The 16,434-nt window shown below is 41.6% G+C and overlaps 1 protein-coding gene across 1 annotated transcript in view; it reads left to right on the top strand.

Annotated features, from left to right (window-relative positions):
- The first annotated feature begins 1,201 nt into the window (after positions 1-1,201).
- Positions 1,202-16,434, top strand: part of EIF5B (eukaryotic translation initiation factor 5B) — a 36,634-nt gene continuing 21,401 nt past the window's right edge. The window contains exons 1-4 of the mRNA XM_058045432.1: positions 1,202-1,287; positions 14,873-14,998; positions 15,090-15,177; positions 15,546-16,182. Coding sequence (XP_057901415.1) covers positions 1,253-1,287; positions 14,873-14,998; positions 15,090-15,177; positions 15,546-16,182 — 886 coding nt within the window. The 5' untranslated portion in view covers positions 1,202-1,252. The remainder of the gene's footprint in view (positions 1,288-14,872; positions 14,999-15,089; positions 15,178-15,545; positions 16,183-16,434) is intronic.

The raw sequence follows: 16,434 nt of genomic DNA, 5'->3' as shown, positions 1-16,434 counted from the left end.
GTAAGAAGTCAGGGTGTTAGGGAGCGAAGCAATATGGAGGTGGTGATCTTGAGGCTGAAAGGTGTAGAGAACAGTGAACCTTGCTCTGTCGACCAAAGGAGTTACGGTGGCAGGGTGATGACAACAACAGAACACGTGTAGCTCTCAAAGCCTATTAAATAAATACATGAAATGATGTCTGTGCTGCCTGTGAGCGTTGTTATTTCTGCTCCATCCTGCTTTGCTCCGGAGGAAAGTGGCCACAAGAAGGTGAGGTCGCTCCTGAAGCCCCTCTGCCCCAATACGCAGTGCTTGCTGCCTCGCTTCCTCGCTGTCTCTGCGAACATCGGCCATCTCCTCCTGCCCCGCAGCAGCGGGACCCGGGCCCTCCTGTGAGAGAGCGCAGCACCTGCTCCCTGGGCTCCTTGGAGGGGAGTGGGAGGGAAAGCATTGTACACTGAGGAAATCTGCAGCGGGGAGGGAATCACCGTGCTTTAAATGCCTGGAGGGAGCTCCATTAGGTGTCTGCCATAAACTCAGTGCTGCCTCCTAGCCCCCCCTGCTAGGTAGAAGGCCAGTCACCTCAGGGGAGACGGTACACTGGTTACACTTCGCCTACGAGGTAGGCGGGGAGGTGCTGGGGGTGACGGACCGGCAGAGCCCCGGGAAGGGCTGGGGGACGTGTCCCGGGCATCTCCCGCACCAAAATGACTCCTTGGTCACTATACTGCTGACCTGCTCCATGAAAACCTCCCCCTTAGCCTCTTCATTCCCCCACTTTGGCTGAACTATCCCATTTGCCTCCAGGTACAACTTTTCAAACGTGTTTATTTTGACTATCAGTCAGGTTTCATGGCCAAACGGGCCACAATCCTGCCCGGACGTCCTGGGGTCCCTGGAAAGGCAGGAGGGCTAGAGGGAAACTACAGACTGGGGGCATCATTTAGACATTTCCCGCGGCTCCCGAGGACCAGGAGGGAAGCTACAAGATTCGGGGCGTCACTCAGACGTTTTCCGGGGGCTGCCCAACGTCCAAAGTGAGGCGAACAAGGCCGGTTTCTCGCGGCCGCTCGGTGTCCGGAGCGCCCGAGAGCAGCGGGGCCGGGCCCGTTCCCCCTCCGGCCGCCAGGGGGCGCTGGCGCGCGGAGGCTCGCGGGGCGGGGCTGGGGGCGGGGCGGGCGCGTGCGCGGCGCGCGGCGGTGCCATATGCGCGGGGCGGCGCGCGGGGCGGCGCGCGGTCAGCGCTGAGGGGTCGCGCGCCGGTGCCGCCGCCATGGGCAAGAAGCAGAAGAACCGGAGCGAGGAGAGGTGAGGGACCCGGGGAACCCCCTCCCGTTCCTCCGCCTCGCCGCAGGGACCCCCGCGCCGGGCCGCCCGCGGCGCCGTGACACGGCCCACACGGCGCTGAGTCAGGCGCCGGGCCCGGCCGGGGCTCGCGGCCTCGTCGCAGGCGGGGCGCGCCAGGCCCGGCTCGGCCTGGCCGTGCGGGTGTTTGTCCCTGAAGGGGCAGGCAGCTCGATTTCCAGCTGGAAAATAGCTGCTTAGTGCAACTGAAGTGATTCAAATGTGCGTTTCTTAATTATTTTTTATCTCTCACTGGGCGTTAGTGCTATAGATCGTGCTGTGACACTCATATCTACATGTTTCGTGCGCTTGCCTAATAAATGAAAATGTTGGACATTTTAGTGGTTGGTTGATAAGAGAGTCCCCTCTGTCGCTGTATTCGTATCGTCGTGGACAATGCCCCATCTGTGAACTTTTTTGTGTCGAAGAGTTTCCTATGAAGGCAGCTGTATTAACCATATGGAATGCTGATCGAATGACATTGTGTATATATACACTAGCAGGGGAGAATGTATTTTTACTTGTCACTATAGAGTAATAATATAAAGGAACAATAAGTTCAAAGAGTGGTTTTAGTTTTTAATAGTGACAGGTAGTTAAATGAAAACTGATGTCTTGAAACGTGTATGAACTGGAAACTACAACGTTTTTTCTTTGAGACATTAAGTGTTTCTCCTCTGGAGGTTCTCCCCATGACAGCTGTGTCACAAAATAGTATTTCATCTTTAAGAACTTATTGCTTAAGCATGTATTGATGCTTACTTAAGGCTGTTACTCTGTATCACAGTAGGGTATAAACTGTTTCAGTTTCACCGGTCCTTTCTGGGTAATGAGTGTTTTCTCAGTGAGGTATTTTCCTTTCTGTCTGTTTTTCCTGATGCCTTTTGCCATACCATATGTGTTGCTTTTTAGTATCGTTATCATCTTGTTTCACGGGCTGTATTTGACAGGAATAGCTCTGGTGAGGAGGTGAGTTGAGTGTGACTTGAGAAAGAAGAGGGAAGGGTTGGACATTTGTGCCCTAAAGGGAAGAAGACCTAGTGCCCATCTTTGTACGCAGTTTGGTAGATGCCAAATGCATGGGAAAGCCTGTGGGTACTGAAACTCTGCTTCTTGGGGCTGTTTCAGGGGTAGTGGCTGGTGTGCAGGGAGCACTGTGAGAGTCTTGGTTCCTGCTGGATACTTCGTTCTCTCTTCATTCTCTTTGTGAATTACTGAGCACAGGCCTCTCTGGTGTGGGCATGTCGACACAAAATGTCTAAAAATGGAAGCACACCTTAAAGAAAAGGTCAAGAATTTCTTGTTAGAATAGTTGAAATCTTGACAGCCTAATTAATATTACATCAGATCTTAATGTTGCAAAAAAGAAAGCATTCTGGTGCAGTTACAGTAGTTGTGCTCCCTGTTGCCAAGTCCTAAGGTCGGTGGTTTCATCCTGGTGCTGGTGAGAGCTGATACAGGGAGCTGTCAGCATCAGGTGTCCTTCACCGGCTGTGTGTGATTGCTCATGGCTGTGGTTTCATCTTCCTCGCTCTGGGATCCACTTGGGATTGTTTTATGTGCTTGGGAATGTGACTTTGCTCTTCACTGGTTATTCCATGAAGCTCTGTGGTTAGCTGCCACCATTGGTTAGCTCCACAGTCCATCCACATAAGAGAAAGGCACTGTGTACTAAATACTATTTCTTTCTTGTCTGTTATCCCTAAGGCCAGTTTTGTTCAGGTCTGTGTTTCTCTTAGCCAGCGTCTCTCAAGCTGTGGGGCGTCCTGTGCCGGCTCTGTGGAAGCCATCTCTGATTATCACATGTGCCTGTGCCTGCTGTGTCCTGTCTGTTCCCTTCCCAAGGCCACTGCTCCCACACCAGGCCTGCATTTCTCTGCACTGCATTACTGTCGTGGCCTTGTGATTCTCTCATTCTGTACACCAGGCCTGCATTTCTCTGCACTGCATTACTGTTGTGGCCTTGTGATTCTCTCATTCTGTACACCAGGCCTGCATTTCTCTGCACTGCATTATTGTCGTGGCCTTGTGATTCTCTCATTCTGTGCAGTGACTGTTTGTCACTGATGCTGTATGAAACTGTGCTTGCAGCATGCCCAGGTGAGCAGCAGTAGCACCGATGGGGCAGAGGCACCTGGTTAATGGGAGAAACTGCTGTCACAGCTAAATGAAGGAACAGCTGCAGCAGGTCAGGAGTTCAGCCAAAGTAAGCCTTGACAGGCTTTAGTCCCAAGTCTTGCCAGTGCAGAACCCTGCTCAGGAATTGCTCCCAGCAGTGACAGGGCTATGGCAGGGAGAGTACAAACAGGCATGTGTTTGGGAAGACAGGACAGGATGGATACACTGGCTGTGGTTTGTAGCAGGGGCTTTGAGGGATGGAAGTGAGGATGGACCTGGAAGGCCAGTCGTGTTTTGGAGCAGCTGTTACCTGCAGAGGTGACTTTCATTTTCTGGGGGTCTTGGTTCTAGGTGACATCCTTGTGAATGTCACGTTCCCCTGGGAGAGAAGATGCACGGCATGTTTGCATCTGTGGCTTGAATTTGGAGCTCCAAAATCCCCCATCAGTCTCCCCTCCATTTCTGGTGAAGTGAGAGAGGAATGGCCCTGTGTAATCAAAGGCTTCCAGTTGGATTTGCTTGCTGTGTTTTCAGCTCTGTGCCATATAGTGCTGTACTGTTTATTCCCTCCTTTTACAGTTATGTTACAGGTACAGTCCCTTATATCCTTGTTGGCTGCAGCTCCCAAAGTGTGTGGCAGCTCATGGGCACAACTTGTAGTGCAGAGGAAGCATGTGGGAAGGTGCAGGTGGTTATGTTTATGCTGTGAATATTTGTTTGAGAATCCATGTGGTGACAGGAAGGAGATTTTCTGCTTGACACACTGAGACAGATTATGTAAGGTACAAGTAATCTTTACTCTGCTTTTCTCCCCTCAGCCCCATTTGACTTCTGTAGTGGAGTTTCCTCGTGCCCTGTTTCTGCTGAGTGTGGTAGTGGTCATAGCAATAGGCATTGATGTGTGGGGGGAAATGAGGCTGAGGATGAATTTTGTCTCTATGTACTTACACCTGTTTGTGTAATTACAAAGACCCTGAGTGAGATGATAGCTGTGATGAGCAGGAAAAGAATGAAAGGCAAGACTGTAGCCTGTTATGAAAACACTGCAAATCTATACAACAAATCTATACTGTGCCAGCACCTCTGTTAAGCCCTTCTGTGTCGGTTTCTCGGCTGTTTAGGTGGCCTGGAAAGGCCCAGGGTGGCCTTGGGCAGCCCGGCGCTTCAAAGCACGAGGAGAGACTTCTGATCTTGTTTCGGTCTCGGTGTTTATTAATTGTTTATCTAAAAGATTTTCTTTCAGCCCGACAGAGGTCTGCACAGCAAGTCAGCCATGGGCACACTGAGAGCCCCTGGGGCGGTCACTTATCTTTATACCCGAAGTTACGTGTACAATATTTATCATTTTTCCCCAATACCTTCTACCTTTATTAACTGGTGCACTTCTAGTAATAACTAATCTCAAAGTGCCACCATCACCACAGAAGATGGAGGCCAAGAAGAAGAAGAAGAAGGACAGGACACGCTTCAATTCCTCCATCTTACTTCTTTAGACCCCCCTGTACAGAAATCCTAAACCCTGTGTTTTACACTCTAATTAACTTATCCCTTCACCATTCACCCCAGTGAAATCCTCCCAGTCTTTATACAGGTGTCATCTCCTGTGTAGGATCAAAGTCCAGCCATCAGACACTTCTGGCAACATTCCAAGACTCTCGAGCCCCCCAAAAGTGTTCTTGGCCACTCTGCACCTCCATCTTGAAGTGCTGAGATCCCACACTTCTGCAGCTCTGTTAGTGGCTCCTGCTGCTGTGCACCTGCCAATGAGAACATACTTATCTAGAATGGTCAAATACGTGGTGACTTTGTGGTGTGTTAGGTGCTTTCTAAAGGTGGAGAGTGTCTTGGGTAAAAGTAGCTCCTAAACCTGAATGGGGAAGTTGCTTTAATTGTTTCCTCTTCAAAATTTTTGTGTTTGTGGTGATCACTCATTTTCAAATGAAGTTTCATGGGAAATATTTCAATAAGAATATGAGAGATCTGAGTTTTCAAGCTTTTCTAACTGAAGAGCAGCTCTCTGATGTACAGTCTAGCTCCTTTTGGGAGGGCTGTTGTGCTTTGGTTCTTTGATATGGTGTAACGGCAGAAGGTATGTCAAGGTTCCATCCTGCTGTCTTTGAAATTTAGTTAGGATTTTTTTTAATGTTTGTGAAGAAAGGCTGTTATAAACCACAGAACTCTGCTTTGAATCTGAGCCTCAAATTGCTGCTGCAGACTTCCTAGTGAGTGTGCTATGTACTCTATGTTACAGATTATTGCTTGCCTAGAATATGGATCTTTCCCTTTGAAGGTGTTAGCTTGTCATGTGTTTGTCCTCTTCTCCCAGCTTTAAGTCACCTTCTTTTTCTCTTAATAGTTTTTCTTAGCTTCCTGTAGGTAGTGTTTAGCTGTGTTTATTCTTCTGCCCTTTAATAATGTGACCTGTTGCCAGGCATTCCACTCTGATCATTCATGCCTATTGCTTTGGAAATTACAGGTGCTGGCTGTGATTCTTCAGCCCAGAGTGAACACAGCTGCTAAAATAAGACTCAGAATGCTCTTACTATGTATTTTATCTGGTACTGTCTCCTTGTCAGTCTGTTTGGTTCCTTTTTTATTAGTGTGTTAAGTACAATCTTCTCAATGTTGTGTGGGGAAGTTCTGTGAAGGCTAGAACAGAGTTTGGAAACATTGTGTACACCAGTGTCACTGCAAGTTATCTACTTCTCAAAAATATTTCCACAAGCAAAGGTTTCTGCAGCTCCATCAAGGACAATAGCTGATAAACCCTTGAAATCCCTGTTTTTCCAATCTCATCTGGAAGATTTTGTACTGAAAGATGGAGTAAAATAATGCAAAATAAATTCACCATTACAGAAATTTGTTGTCCTGTTCTATGCAAATGTGTATTTCAGTTTCCCCCAAACTTAGAGCTTTTCATATTTACAAGAAAACGATATATACTTGTTGGATTTTATTTTAAAGCAAAGCATCATTGTAAATAGTCTATAAGGATCATGAAATATTTGCAGTAAGGGCAGCATAAACCAAAAACCACTAGGGAGATTGTAAGAAGCAGCTTTTCTTGTGGAAATCTTTATTCTTTTCATTATCTTCATGGTGGCATCTAAATCTCATGTGTAACTACTGTTCATGAAAAGTATGACAGCAGTGCAGTGCAAGCCATTGGGAATTGCAGAACCTGTTGTTTCAGTTCTCTGAAGACTTCTGAAAGCCTGAAATGTGTTTCTTTAAGTACATGCTGTAAGATGAGGTATTGGTTTTAATTACAGTTCATGCAGGTGAGCATCATTTGCTCTTCAGGATTATGGGCAATGTAAAGTGTAGTTCTGAAGTTGTTTTAAATGGTGTTTTTGTGATATATTTTGATTTTATCCAGTGAGATATGTGGGATATAGAAGTTGTGAAACACTGAACTTGGTGTTAGTTCCTGTTGTCTTTGCACTTTTCTTAAACAATAAAAAAACCCCCAAAGAACTTGTTCAGGGAAGACAGAATGCTAGTTTTTTACTTAATGTTTCATATTCCATGCTTTTAGTAATCTTATTCTCTTGAGATACAAACACCTAAACTGAACCATGAAGAGAAGCTTTTTATCTTGAAGTTTTGCTATATCTTTGTTTAAATGGGAATTTTAGGTTGTGGGGTTGTGGTTTGTGCTTTTTTTTATTTTTCCTTTGATGATTTTCTTTTCTTCCTTTTTTTGATTGCTCATTTGGTTTGGTGTTTTCTCCTTTTTTAAAATCTGGGTTATATAAAAGAGACTTCTTATTTTTCTAGAATCTGTTTGGGTTAAAGGTGTAGTTCTCTATCTTTTTCTTCAGAAGGTTTTGCTTAGCTGATAGTTGTGCTACTCTTTTTCTCCAGCCAAACTTGAAAGAGAAGGCATGACTCTTTAATATTAATAATGGAATCATTGTCTTGGGAGCTTGAATGAAAAGCAATTACCCTTTTAGTCAGATTTTACTTCCTTGCTCTCTCATGTAATTAGGTGGCTTCACCAGCTTCCTTCACCTATGAAAAATCACCAAGGTGTAGTTCCAAGTGGAGCTCAGTTCAGTTGGGCTGCTGGACATTGAAGCCCTGTGGTGTTCCTGCTTCCATTGCAGTGCCCTCAGTGCTTTTGGGCCCACAGTACAAACCAGGTGTGTGTTTTCATCTGCTGCCCAAAAAGGGTTTTCTGCATGGACTTGTGGCCACTGGCTTGCCTGAGCTGATAAGAGGGGAAAATGTGGCTGGGAATGGGCAAGGAAGTAAATTCTTCCCTCCCCTACACCTTAGTGTGAGGAAGAGGCAAGAGGAGGGCGCCCTGTTTCTGGGGCTGAGATTTTATTTTTATTCTTTAAGCAGCACTGGTGGGTTGTGTAGCTGGTACTCACGTGGGCACTCCTTCATTTTCTGGGCTGAGAAAGGAGCACAGTTCTTTCTTTCCTGAATTTCAAACTGTCTCAGTCAAATATAAGTTAAATGTTTTCAGTGGAGGAAAAAACAAAACCAAAAAAAAGAAGCTTGTGGTGTTGATGTACTTTGATAGGCCAAAATGAGAAAAAGGCCAGGGCTTTGTTTTGAATAGCCTTGCTGAGCCAGCAGATGCCTGCATTTTTCATTTCATAACCCACTTAAAGAACGAATTGGTGATGTGGGGTTTGGAACAATTAAATGAGTACTTCCAAAATGGCTTATGTTTTGGCACTGTTTAAACCAGGTGCTCTAGAAGAACTTGAACTAGCATTCTGTCTTTCAAACAGTCTTAATACTACAGGTGAAAACAGCTGCAAGTACGTCATTCAGCATTGGTAACTTGCTGCTTTTGGATAATCTTGTATTTAGAAATGCATCTTATTACTGGGTTTATGGCTCACACGTGTGGAGGATGGATAAGGTGCTCTAGGGAAACAAGGATAAAGATCTGTCCAGAGGTATTAGTTTTACTTGGTCTAAAGCAAAACCAAACACATGGAAAGAAATGTGTTTATGTAATGTAATGGTTCAGCTTCTCTTCAGTCTTTTTGAAGGTCAAGGACATTTTTTCTTAAGCAAAGAAAATTACTTAATGACAGTGACATTCTTTTGAAGGTGGTTAGAAGAGCTGGTGTAATGCAACTGATGAAATTTCTCCAAGGTTGCCTCAGCAAAAATGATTCTCCTGATTATGCAGGAATGCGGGCAGAGAGTTCACAGCGGTGATGCAACTTTCCTGCTGTGTCAGCTTGCTGACTCTTCTGCCCCTTGCACATGAAAGTTTAGTTTCTTTGTTTCAGTCTGGTTTTAATTGTACACTGTTCTCTTATGTTTCAACTTCACCTTAACAGAGACAGCTGAAAACCAATCCTAAGAGATTTTTAGCATGATTTAAGTTAGCATGCTTACTGTAAGATGAAGGCAAGCATAAGTAATCATATTTGTGTTGCTCAGTGCAATGGATCAAAAAGTGTTTGTAATTTTTTAGTCTGTGTGTACACTTTAGTTTTGCTTTCAGCAGGACAGTGTTATCCTGTCAACTTTGTTTGCAAAGCTGGAAGTTGGATTTCCAGTAGTTTAGTCTCATTTTAAGCTGAATTCTTCCATTTATTTTCCACAGTTTCATTTACCTAATTTCAGTAGAGTCAAATTGATTTGAATGAGGGCAGCTCAGCTCCTGTGTATAATCTATTGCTCCACTCTTTCTGTTCCTGAATGGATTAGTAGTTTTTCTTTGCCCTTTATCTCTGCTGCCTGGTCAGGATTCCATCTCTGTCCTGTGTAGCTGCACAGTGCCTGTTTATAATGAAGTTTTTCCTCTGCTGGGGATATGTATTGTAGGTACTGTAATAAGTGTACTGGAAGTCCTAACTGTGTGTGGCTTTAAGAAAGCATGGGAGGAAAACATGCATGTTTGCTGGTGGTCTTGTTAATGTAGTGAACTTGTCTGTTATTAGAGTCTGTGAAATGCTCTTGGTCAGGCTTTCCTGCACCAGAACCAGCAGGGAAAGCTGGAAGAGCTTGTTTGGCAAGGAAAGGCAATTATGCATTTTAGATGCAGAAGTTCATTGAGCAAAGTAAATGATAAAAGCTTATTAACTCTTATTTCAATAGCTGTAGTACTGTCTTCCTGCATTTGGCTTTGTTTTCCTGGGCAGTGCTGAGGAGGTCTTTCAGATTTCCATGCCCACATTTGTGTGTTACAGAGATTCTGTTGCAGACAGGATCTGTCCTAGGTATGGCAGGTTCACACTGTGAAAATCCCTGATGATGAATATATTAACTATGTCAGTACTTGAAGTAAGTTTTTAACTTCCATGGAAGAGAGAAGTGATAAATAGTTGAAATGTACTTGTAACTGTTCTGATGTACTTTATTAGGGAGCATTGATATTTTTTGTTATTTGAGAATTGTAGGTTTAAATCTTGATTTGGAGCATGACAGCTTCTGTTCTGGTGAGTGGTGCACTGATAAACACCTGTAATATTGTTGACTGAAAGAAATGGTGGAACTTCAGAACTTAAAAATAAATCTTGCTAATTGTGAACAAGTATTAGAAACTGTCAACTTCACTGTATGAGGGGATTTTTAAACCAAAATGCAAAGCATGCCTGGAAAAGACTAGAGTAAACCCTAGAATGTGCAAACTAGGACCAATGTTAATTTCAGTATCTGTAAATCAGAGTTTGTGTTTAGGTCAACTCTGGTATCCAGATGGCTTCCCCAGGGAATTTCTAGGTTCTGGTTGTTGCAGGCTATTGCATCAGAAAAAGAACTCCATCCAAACCTGTGCTTGTTTCTCGTGTTTAAAAAAAAATAAACACCCCCTCAGATAAAATAAACCAAACACCTTAAGGTATTTTTAGTGTTTTTGGCAGATGTGTTGTATTAGCTGAGGGGTTGGTTGGTTTGTTTTTAAAGTGTGTTCCTAGTCTTTAATACTGTTTCCTTGCTGTAGCAGCAAGAGGAACGCAGCAGAGTTTTTGGCTTTTTTTTTTCTATGGACTGTGAATCTATCAGTCACAAGATTTTTTTTTCCCTTTTCTGACTCAATAGCTTGCAACTGTGTGGGATCTTATAAATAGCAGAGCTACTGGATGTCTTTGTACATCTGACTGAGCAGTGGTAGGTGACAGCTCTTTTATTTCCTAGCTAGTTTATTCTTCCCACTGAAAGAAATTTAATACTTGTAGGCAGGATTTGGAATTGTAGCTTTATTTGTTGTTGAACATTTTTGTTTAACATGAGCAGCTTAGGTTGTGTTTTGGGTATCAATTTGTGTTACTGGCCTGATCTGATGCTTTGTTTGTATGAGTTAGGTTACTGAATTTCTTCTGTTGCATATGTCCATCTTAAAAATCTCCAAACACTTACTTGGGATGGTCTGGGAATATTTGATCCCAGCTTTGTACAGAGTGTTGTGTTAGGACAGCTTTTAACTTGTGACCCAGTGAATATTCAGGAATCTGTCCTTAAGTGGATTCTCCCATGTAATACAGGTATTCATTGGTTTGTGCAGACAACCTGTACTGAAACCCTTTTGGGAAACAGTAGAGTTCTTAATGTAGCTTCTAGGGCATCAAGGGAAATATTTTTTCAGTATAAAGTATGTAAATGTTTCTGTATGCTATTTTAAAGATTTACATTACTGTAATCTTGCTTAAATGGCAAAAGGCAGTGAAACTGTGTAGTGAAAATGATGAGCACTTTCTTTTTGATTAGTAATGTAATTCTAAAGAAAAAATATTTTGTTTGATATATGAAATATAGTGATATCTGTGTACATGTTAAGATTACTGCACTCTCCTTTAATTAATGTGACTTGTATTTTCCCACTGCAGAATTTTGCCCTACCTTAGGCGCAGACCTCTGTGGAAAAATGTCTGCAGCCATGTTTTTGAAAACTGCTTGTTTAGGTTTAAGTGAAGTACACACACCTAACTCCTGCTCTAATGTAATGCATTGAAATGCTGCTTTAGCAATATCAAAACTCTTTTTATATCTGGCAACAAAAATAGAGGCTGAAATCAAAGTATGTGAATAACAGAGGTGGCTTAGGCTATGTCTCTGAAACAAAGGAAAATCAGGGAAGTGACTCCATCTCTGCAGTGCAGTAGCACTTTTCCAGATCTCCTTGAGCCTCTTATGTTGGGGAAATGTGAGGGGTTTTTTTAAGTGCCAAAGCATTATGGCTTGAATGCTCTAAGGTAGTGAGGCTGTGAAATCTGTGTATGAAGTCTTCATACAAAAGCAGTTTGAGGTCGAAATTGAAAACCTCATGAGCATTCCAGTCCTTTCAGGTTCCTGTATCAAGCTCTCTTAGAGTTGGACCCTAGTAAAGGCTGAATGGGGACCTTAGGAGATCTTGGAGAAGGAGGCTCCTGAAAGAATGTTTGGGTTTCTGAAATGTGTGTTGGGGGACTGCTTAAAAGCCTTTACAAGAAAAGGTTCCCTGATGTATCTAACCATGCCCATAGGAAATGTGATACATGTTATGTGTCTGAGTAGTGGTTCCTAATAAAAAGGAATAAGAATCTCCCAGGAGTGGAGGGGAGCACCTTCTTAATTTTCTTTTCAGCTTCATTCTGAAATCCTAGTGGAATATTATTAGAGTTTTAAAAGTGAAGGAAATTCAAGATCAGTATGGGAATAAACTTATAGTCATGGAAACCAGTGTTTGAATTCCTTAGGTTTCCAATGATATTCTTGTTAGTTCTTATGAGTTATAGCTATATCTATAATTGCAGGCAGCCTTAATTTTACTTCTTACTTCACTGAGGCTCAAATACTTAAAGCTTGCTCTGTCACTTCTTAGTAAATAAAAGTGTAGTGGAAAGTATAGAGGATTCTTTGGTTGGTTGGTTTGCTTGGGTTTTTTTTGTTGTTTTTTTTTTTTTTTGGTCAGAAACCATTGACCATTTTTTCAGAAACTAAACAATGAAAGACAAGTTTGGAAAGGCTTTTGCATTGATGCCGACATTGTGACAGCTGGGCAATCTTTATTATTATTATTATTATTATTATTATTATTATTATTATTATTATTATTATTATTATTATTATTATTATTATTATTATTATTATTATTATTATTATTATTTTATTTATTTATTTCTCAACTGTTTTTGCTGGTGGCTGTTAAAACTTAATGTCTGTCAAATGGTTTTTTCAGTGTTTGAGGTTTTTTTTTCCCTTTAAGAACTTCTCTTCTTGAAAGTTTGGTTGAAGTGAGTTGATTTAACAGCAAATAAAACCGTACCCTCTCAAAGCCTGTACCCTGGAGAACATGAGATACCGCATGAGATATGACATCTTCTTTGCTCGTGTTCTGTGTTTGGACATAACTTCCTGCTGCACTGCATTGTGAAAAGTCAGCCTTGGTAATTTCCATGTGAAATGTGAGCTGTGTAAAGGCCTGGTGCTTTGGCATCTGAACAAGCACATGGTTAAGATGCTGTAGTAAGGGGAGCAGTGCAGCCTTGCAGGAAGCAGTAGTAGAGCACATGTTTGGTGCTTTAAATCTGCTTCAGGCTTGGGTGTGACTCAGTCTCCTCCATTAACCCCTAGAGGAAAAGAAGGTAAGCAAATGTGCTTAATGAACTTGATACTCAGCAATCAATGCAAAAACAAGTTTGAGGGCCTATGTGTAGGCCTGGATGTAATGTAGTTAGCCTGACATTAGGGCTTTAATTCTAGGTAGAGAAGTGAGTGGCATTTTTATTTTAGCTGTTAGCCCTGATATATAGCCAATTAAACTGCTTATAAAAATGGCACTTGAACTGCTGAAGCATCAAATCGTCTTAGGGTGAGAATGGCCAAAATGTGTATTTTCTCTTGAGGGAGGCAAGGATTACTTTAGAGAACTTGCATTAACTATTTGAGACAAAATTTCTTTTGACAAATGTATTACAAATGAGCACATGAGGAAGTGTTCCTAGGTGTATTTTAGGTGTGTTTTTTCTTCTCTTGACTAAAAGTGTCTCTGGCAATACCGGTGCTGTACTGTGAGGTACTTTGTTGTGCAGCTTTTTATTTGGTTTGTCCAGTCTACCCAGAAGAAAAGATAAGATTTAAAAATACAAATAATCAATCTTGGCCTTTAAAGAAATGACATACTTTGTTGCTTAATTGTGCTGTTGTCACATGTAGACAATTTTGGTGACTTGGATATTCCCAGTATGTCAGCATTCACTTGCAGAAGATTCCAGCCCTTTCCTTTTTGCAAAGAGAACTGCAACTTAGACTTACTTAATTTTAGAATCTGTAGCTGACTAATGAAATACTTGGTTTTCCTTATTAAGATTCAACTTCTGGATTTATAAATTGGCAAAACTGAAGCTCTGGTAGTTTAGAATTTGCTGATATCTTGAAAGTCCTGAATCTGGAAGAAATTTATTTCTCTTATTTTCTGGATATAGTTTTGGGTATTTGGTGAGTCAGCCTTTGGCTGATTTATCCGGAGTGGCTGCTAATAAATGGGACAGTGAAATTATAAAACAACAGTTTTCTGTCCAGTTGTCTAAGAGGCAGTTAAATGAAATATTAACAGCTTGTTGAATAAATGAGTTTTGAAATTGCAAGTTGTGATAAAAGTAGCATCAGACCAGTTTTGATCTCCGTATCGAAGCTCTAAGTGTGAAGCATGGAGTAAATCAGTCTCCTTTCCTACAATTGTACTGTGAGTGTGATTAGGTAAAATGCCTGTACAAAACCTTCTTTGACTTTCTTTAGGCCTCAAAGAGGTAATACTAAGGCAAGTGGTACAAATGATTGCTTGCCAACTGCATTGGTATTTTTTATTATATGCTTTAAAGTCTGGCTTGGGGCTGAACTCTGTTCATCTGTGAGACTTCTTTTCTTGAAAGATAATAAAATTTTTTGTCTGATGGCAAGGCACAGGTAACTGTTAATGTGAGTTGGAAGCTGTAGAGAACTTTCACTTATTTGCTGAATAAAAATACAGCAGTTTTTTTGTTTGCTAGAGGGTGTTTGAAGGAGCAGATAAATATCTCTTAGTGGGATATCCCCTGGCTGTAAATTTGTGCTTTATTTTTACACTTTGATTGTGATGGCTGCTTTTCTATCAATGACACCTGTGAATTGAAGGGCCAAACAACTTATCTTTTGGAGGACCAAAGGCAAACAGTCTAGTTACATTCTTCCAAGAAGTTACATCAAATTGCACAGCTAAACTTTCAATGCTGAGGTTGCAAGAACAGAATGTGTTTTATTGTTCCACCTCCCTTCAAGCAGACCACATGTGTGAAGGTTTTTTCCTTCCCTTCCTACTGAGTGGAATAAGGTAACAGTGCATAATCGTTTGTTAAACATGGAGCATTTTTTCCTGCATTGTATGCTTCAGGATTGATTTTGCACTTTGAAATTTTTATTTTTTTTATTCAAATGGCTTCTACTTATGTAAACCTAACATTTGAACTAGTGATAACCCTGCTTTCCTTCTTAATTTCAGTGCAAAAGATGATATTGATATTGATGCCCTTGCTGCTGAGATAGAAGGTGCTGGAGCTGCAAAGGATCAAGAGCCTCAAAAATCCAAAGGCAAAAAGAAAAAAGAGAAGAAGAAACAAGATTTTGAGTAAGTTAGGGTTTTTTTTCCACCTGCCTGATCTTACTCCATTGTCCAAAAACTCAGTTACTTAAGTGCCCTAACTTCTTTCTTATTTTAGTGAAGATGATATCCTGAAGGAGCTGGAGGAACTGTCAATAGAGGCGCAAGGAGGGAAAGTTGACAGGGAACAACCTTCTACAGGAAAGGTGAACACTGAGAGGGAGGTGGGCTTTTTAGTGGGAAATAATTAAAATATGAGATACTTCTGTCCCAGAGAACTTTTAGTGTAGTAGAAATGCTATGTGAAATGTGTGGCTAGCATGGTCTTTTAATTATATTTGATCATATTTTCATAGTAAAAAGTCAGTCACAAAAAAAATGTCATGCTGACAACTATTCAAATCCAATCAGAATAAATCTTTCTTGTGGGCTGAAGTATGGTACACTCAGCAGGAGTAGCTTTTGCTTTCAAACTTTGTGCTCAATAAGAGAGGTTTTTCTTGATGAATCTCAATGCTTAGTTCATGATGGCAAGTAATTTTCATGGCTGATTATTGAATTGTTTAATTACCAGGTTGAAAATGACCATGAAGAAAGCATATCAAAGCAAGATAAAAAAAGAAAAGGAAAGAATAAAAAAGCCAATCTGGAGAATGACTATGACAGTGAGGAAGTGGAAGATAAAGATAAAAAATCCAAAAAAACTCAGAAAGCAAAACAAGACATGCTTTCTGGCAGTGATGATGATGATCATGAGACACAGCTTAAGAAAAGCAAAGGGAAAACTCAAAAGTCAAATAAAAAACACGATTTGTCAGAAGAAGATGAAACTAACATTAAGAAAAGCAAAGAGCGTGGGGGAGGAATGTCTGCAGGCGAGAGTGGTGATGAATCAGATGAGGTTTCCCAGTCTAGGAAAGGACAAAAGAAAAACCAAAAGCCAAAGTCTGCTCCTGCTGCAGAGAGTGGGGATGATGAAGAAGAACCTTCATTCAAAGTAAAAACAGTGGCTCAGAAAAAGGCAGAAAAAAAAGAACGTGAAAGAAAAAAACGTGAAGAAGAAAAAGCCAAATTGAGGAAGCAGAAGGAGAAGGAGGAATTAGAAGGTGGTAAAGAACCAGCAAAGCCAAAGGAATCTCTAAAAAAAGCTGAAGAGAAGGCTTCTCCTGAAGTTACAGGGGAGAAAGGAGAGACTGCTGCAGGAACAGAAGGTTTGTAACGTGGTTTCTTAAACTTTAAATTAAATACTATAGTTTTCATAAGGCAGAGAGATGTCAGGCAGTGAGGTTAGTGTGTTGGTTTATTTTGAATTGTGAGTATTAGAAATTTGGTAGCCTTGTCTGCCTCTGTGTTGGCTCACAGGTGGCTGTGTTGTCTGGCCTGTAGTTTGTTCAGGTGTATGAGAAAACAAGCCAAATGGTGAATTCTCATTACAGTATATGATTACAGTTCTCTATTGCAAG

The sequence above is a fragment of the Melospiza georgiana genome, chromosome 2 (assembly GCF_028018845.1).
Source record: "Melospiza georgiana isolate bMelGeo1 chromosome 2, bMelGeo1.pri, whole genome shotgun sequence".
In the NCBI taxonomy this organism is placed as follows: Eukaryota; Metazoa; Chordata; class Aves; order Passeriformes; family Passerellidae; genus Melospiza; species Melospiza georgiana.
This window is presented reverse-complemented; position numbering and strand designations above follow the sequence as displayed.